This window comes from Podarcis liolepis (genome assembly GCF_965112155.1).
Source record: "Podarcis liolepis genome assembly, chromosome: 14".
NCBI classification, from domain to species: Eukaryota; Metazoa; Chordata; class Lepidosauria; order Squamata; family Lacertidae; genus Podarcis; species Podarcis liolepis.
The window spans coordinates 9,596,658-9,602,657 of record NC_139569.1 but is presented as its reverse complement, the minus strand read 5'-3'; the positions used below and the strand labels follow the sequence as shown (position 1 = coordinate 9,602,657).

At 48.6% G+C, this 6,000-nt stretch overlaps 1 protein-coding gene across 3 annotated transcripts in view; it reads right to left on the bottom strand.

Annotated features, from left to right (window-relative positions):
- Positions 1-4,793: 4,793 nt before the first annotated feature.
- Positions 4,794-6,000, bottom strand: part of CLEC16A (C-type lectin domain containing 16A) — a 92,863-nt gene continuing 91,656 nt past the window's right edge. For all 3 annotated transcript variants that reach the window (XR_014518912.1, XM_083474188.1, XM_083474189.1), the window contains one exon: positions 4,794-5,942. Coding sequence is in view for 2 of the 3 variants with exons in the window: in XM_083474188.1 (XP_083330314.1) it covers positions 5,629-5,942 (314 nt within the window). In the remaining variant the exon portion in view is untranslated. The remainder of the gene's footprint in view (positions 5,943-6,000) is intronic.

The following is a 6,000-nucleotide window of genomic DNA, read 5'->3' as shown; positions in this document are numbered from 1 at the left end:
TATGAAAAAGGAACGTAAAATTTTAGTGGCAGTTCATTCATTTTCAGCTTTGTGTTCTTGTTACAAAAAAAACCTGGGCCTAGACATTCCGTTGACAGGGACGTGGGTGGCGCTGTGGGTTAAACCACAGAACCTAGGACTTGCCGATCAGAAGGTCGGTGGTTCAAATCCCCACAACGGGGTGAGCTCCCGTTGCTCGGTCCCTGCTCCTGCCAACCTAGCAGTTCGAAAGCACGTCAAAGTGCAAGTAGATAAATAGGTACCGCTCCAGCAGGAAGGTAAACGGCGTTTCTGTGCGCTGCTCTGGTTCGCCAGAAGCAGCTTAGTCATGCTGGCCACATGACCCGGAAGCTGTACGCCGGCTCCCTCGGCCAATAAAGCGAGATGAGGACCGCAACCCCAGAGTTGGCCATGACTGGACCTGATGGTCCAGGGGTCCCTTTACCTTTACCTAGACATTCCATTGCTGAACCCATAACCTAGGTTTAAGGTGCCATTTGGCTCCTAACTTTCACATCTGTTTCTAACACTGGCTCACACAAGAACCAACTTTGCGCCATTTCTGCAAGCTAGACGATAAGGGCAATAATCTCCACGGCTTCCCTTCGGTTTTGTGAATCAAATCTACTTTACTATCTGTGGCAAGGCACTCAATTACTGGCTAATTATTGTACTTCTGAAGTGTTGGTCGTTTACTCGAGAGCCAACTGGCTCGGGAGCCCGGGAGCGATCAATCACATTCCACAGCTTAATTACCACATCATAACTTTACAAGCTGGGTTGTATTGATTTGAACAGCAGCGTAGCTATTTTTGGCCCTAAAATCTTTTCTGTCTGCCCATATATAAGATAGTAGCTCCAGGTCTAGGTCTGCAAGGCATCTTCTAAAGTCAATGATGTGTTGGATACTTAACTTTGCTAAATGAACGTCGTGCATCATAAGTCCCCTTTAGATTTCACTTGGACTCTTTCCAAAAATTCCAAGAACAGTTCTTGAATTCATATTCAGTTCAGCGTACCCACAGAATGAAAGTGGCTGCTGTAAAACACATTTTTAAATAAACCAAACCTCTAGTGCTATACCCCAGTTGCGATCAGAAGAATTCTGAGCACCCTAGATGCCACTTCGTGGAGATTTAAGGGAACAGGGCAGATTTTAAGTATACGTGGTGGAATTGCCAGCGCTAACAAAGTATTTTCAGAAGCTATTATAAATCAGGAGAAGGATGCCTGATTGTGAAGGGCCATTGCAACCGTTTGCAAAACCCTAGAGGGCAAAAATTGGTTGGATGTTTCTTGACTGTGAAACAAATCTTACATGCAAAATTTTGGGAGCAGCTGTAACGGTCTCGAACAGAAGAGTGCAAGAAAACATGGATATGTTAAGAATAAGCCCGTATGCTACAAAAGGAAGGGGAAATGAAAATGAAATGCAACCAAAATCCACCCATCAGAATGTCGGCATGACTTCACTGGATTTACAGGATCTTGGCTTGGAGGCAGGAAAATGAACAATGAAGCCCTTGGGTTCTCCAGCCATCTATCTCTCCCAGACATTAGATTATTGGGAGGATGGCACCGTTCCAAAAGCAGTTCACGGTCGCAGGTGGTCTCTCCCCTCGGGACATGATCCTGCGCCTGCTCGATTTCCAAGAACATTTGCGTCATTGAAATACTGAAAAGCAGCAGTTGGAAAAACTTTCCTTCAGCGCCAGCAGATTCAAGTTGACCAGTCAGTCTGTTTTGCTTTATATATGTGATTTATATAATGCCAGCCATTGCCTGGCTTTAAACTTCTGATGAGCAAAGCTATGGCTGGTGTGCATGTGTGTGGCAAATATGGCCCTCAAGAGCTCTCCGTCCGGCCCTCAGAACTGTCCCCAGCCACACCCCTCACTGCCCCATCTTTGCATCCTCCTTGAGTGGTCCTTGCCTGGCTAGAATGTGTCCTTGAACTCTGGTAATCTGAATGCAGCAGCTCCTTCCCAGAGTGATGACTTAACCACTTTGATATATCCAAGGAATGAACAGAAAACAGCCAGGGAGGGTAACCGAGGACACTTTCTAGCTTGCTCCAACCCCAGCCCTTGACGTGCAGATTATTTCCCCTTAACCTGCACATCCTAAGAAGCGCCAACAAGAGCTCTCAGCCAAAGCTGCCAAGAGTCTGTTCTGGGGAAGAAGCCTTTGAACCAGAAGCGACCAAAAGATGGGGTCAGGGAAAAGGTTATTGGTACAAAGCAAAGGCTTTTCAACAGGAGCATAACCTTGTGGAGTCCCAAACTAGGAAGAAACAACAGACTTGAGTTTCTGTGAGAATAGAAAGAAAACATCTTGTGTATTTTGATTACAGGTAGGGTTGTATAGGGATGTGGGTGGCGCTGTGGGTTAAACCACGGAGCTTAGAACTTGCCGATCAGAAGGTCGGCGGTATGAATCCCTGCAACGGGGTGAGCTCTCGTTGCTCGGTCCCTGCTCCTGCCAACCTAGCAGTTCGAAAGCATGTCAAAAGTGCAAGTAGATAAATAGGTACCGCTCCGGCGGGAAGGTAAATGGCGTTTCCGTGTGCTGCTCTGGTTCGCCAGAAGCGGCTTAGTCATGCTGGCCACATGACCTGGAAGCTGTACGTCGGCTCCCTCGGCCAATAAAGCAAGATGAGTGCCGCAATCCCAGACTCGGTCATGACTGGATCTAATGGTCAGGGGTCCCTTTACCTTTACTTTAGGGTTGTATAAGAGCCGGCCAATGCTGCTGGATCCGGCCAATGGCCCTCTAGTCCAGGATCCTGTTCTTGCAGTGGCCAACCATTATCACGATACAGTGGTACCTCGGTTTACAAACTTAATCTATTCCAGACGTCCGTTCTTAAACCGAAACAGTTCTTAAACCAAGGTGCGCTTTCCCTAATGAGGCCTCCTGCTGCCGGTGCCCTTCCACCATTCAGATTCCGTTCTTAGACCGAGGTAAAGTTTGCAAACCGGGACACTACTTCCGGTTTTGTGGAGTTCATAAACCGAATCGTTCGTAAATAGGACTGTTCTTAAACCGAGGTACCACTGCATTACAAACTGCCGTGATCCTCAGATGACCTGAGCACAAGAACACGGTCTCCCCCTGTGGTCTTCAGGAACTGCTTTTCAGGAGCATTCCTGTCTCAGCCGGTGGAGGGAAGAGTATAGTCATCTTGGCTAGTTCTCCTGGGCTGTCGCTGGAGGATCAGGCAGCAAAGAGGCTGCCTGTACTTTTGGACAGAGATGACTTGGCCCCTGTATTTGACGCTCAGCTAACTTCCAGACTGGATTATTGTAATGTGCATCTGCTGAAGATGACTCAGAAACTTAAACTAGTCCAAAATGCAGGGGCCAGATTACTTGCTGGGGTTCCTTTTAGGACTCATACAACGCCAGTTTTAAAACAGCCAGGTACCAGTTTGTCTCTGGGCTCGATTCAAGGTTTTCACATTAGCGTTCAAAGCCCTAAATGACTTTGGCCCCAAACATCTGAAAGATTGCATCCTTCCTTACAGCGTTGAGATCAGAAGAGGGGGACCTCCTCTTGGTAGAAGTTCAAAGGGTGACGGGGTAGGAGAGGCTTTCTCTATGACAGTCCTCAACTTGTGGCACTCCTTCCTCACAAAGGGGCAATGTGGAACCTTCATTACATCGTTTCCAATGTTTGCTGACAATGCACCCCTTTACCCTTGATGCTTGAGATTTTAGGTCCCGTCCTATTCTCTTGACCATGGGTAGGCAAACCAAGGCCCCGGGGGCTGAATCCAGCCCAATTGCCTTCTCAATTCGGCCTATGGACGGTCTAGGAACCAGTGTGTTTTAACATGAGTAGAATGTGTCCTTTTATTTAAAATGCATCTCTGGGTTATTTGTGGGGGATAGGAATTCGTTCATCCCCCGCCCCCAATATAGTACGGCCCCCCACAAGGTCTGCGGGACAGTGGAACGGCCCCCTGCTGACAAAGTTCACTGACCCCTGCTCTTGACTATTAGTTTAACTGATTTAATGCTGGGAGGAATTCTACATTGCACTATGTCTATCATTCTGCCAGGACAAACATTGCAGCTTGCCAGATAAAGCAATCCCCCCTCCCCTTCCCAATTTTGGGGGACACATGGGGGGACAGCCCCACTGGGTAATCATCTGGGTAAGTCCTTGCATAGGGCTTCTGCTTATGGGACTCAATTGCTGAATCCCAAACATTGCTAGGACTTTACAGATGTGAAACGCAACAATTTGCTAGCAAAGGACTAGAGCAGCCTTTCTCAATCTGTGGGTCCCCAGATGTTGTTGAACTACAACTCCCATCACCCCTAGCTAGCAAGGCCAGAGCTCAGGGATGATGGGAGTTGTAGTCCAACAACATCTGGGAACCCATAGGTTGAGAACCGCTGGACTAGAGGCTGCCTTCTCATTCTACGTAAAGCATCCAACTCAACTGGCACCTGAAGCTTCTTTCAACCCTGGTGACGACAGCATCCTTCACTGGGGTAACTGGCTGCCTTAAGAGATCTCAGGGGACAAGTGAGGGGCTGCTGCTTGTTCTCCCTGAGAATCTGCCCCCCCCCAAGGCAGCTGCCTCACTCTGTTTAATGGTAGGGTAGGCCCTGTTCTCTTTATCTGCTTGAGAAGCGAGTAGAATGCATGGTGGTACCCAGAAACTAATGTTAGTAGGATGCGAACTGGATTTATGAGGATATAAACAAAGTTCCTTCTGAAGGCTGCTGCAGCAGGAGAGCACCAAGGACGACGACAAAGAAGCCACAAAATAAACAAGGACATCAGTATGCTAAAATATTTTACATTCCTCTGAAATCTCTTACACAAAACTTTGCCCGCAATTCCCCCATGTGTTCCTCCAAATAAAGCCCTTTAGAGTTATGCCAAAGACCCGAATTTCTCGTGTTTGCTTGCAAAACCACCCCACCCCCCGCCAACAGATGTGCGTACAACTTCAAGTTAAAATTATTTCAGACACAGAATACACGCAAGTTGGATATTAAAGTTTTACAGTGCTATAAATACAAGCGGCCAGCTTGGCTGGGATTCCCAACAGAATGCTCATGCCTCCGAACAAAACGAAAACTAGAACTCAGCAGGCTAGAAGGAAGATTTGCCCAAATGGGACGGACACACACACACACACACCCTACTAAAGTTCCTTGGTCTACGGCCCTTTCCTCCAAATGAAGTGGAAAAGCACCACACGGACAGAAAACTGGTTCGGATCACGACAGAGTTTAGTTTGCTCGGTTGCAGTCATGGCTTTTGAAGGTGGGACTATGACAGTGGCATTAAAAACGAGCAACAGAAAAGAGGGAGAAGCAGCCAGGTACTTCCAAAATACCGTCCATCACCAATTCCCTCAAGTTCCTTCCTCCCGCCTCCCTGCAACACCAGCGTGCAAGGCCAGTCCTGCACTGAAGTTTGAGGTTCCTCCCATCTTTATTTTTAAAAGCCCGCCTCGCACGCTGAATTTTCATCAAGAGACGCAGATGGACACGGGTTGAGGGACGTCGCTAAGCAGCCAGTGACGCCTCCGCTGGCTCAACTGCTCGCGGGAGAGTGCTTGCTCGCTCGCGTCCCCGACGCTCTGAGCCGCGGTTTGACGCACGGCTAAGTTTGTTGTCCGTCGGTCTCTGTGGAAACACCTGGTTCTGCGGCTGGCGGCTGATTGCCGCCGACGGCAAGAATACTGTCCGTGTCTATGGGCGGGACCAGCGTCAGGGACTCCACGCTCAAGGTGTCCGTGCTGTCATTTGAGATGAGGGAGATGGTGGGCTGCGGGGCAGGAATGAGGCTGGGAGATAAATTGGCCGTTTCCGCTTCTGTGCTCCTCTTGCCAGGCTTTGAGTTGTGCGCAGAAGAGTCGTCGGCTGCCGGCAAGTGACCAGAGGATGCCTGAGGCTGCTCAGTGGCTGCTGAGTCATCTGTTCAGGCGAATGAGAGAGAGAAAAGGAAAACAACCATATTATGCCTGGGTGTAAT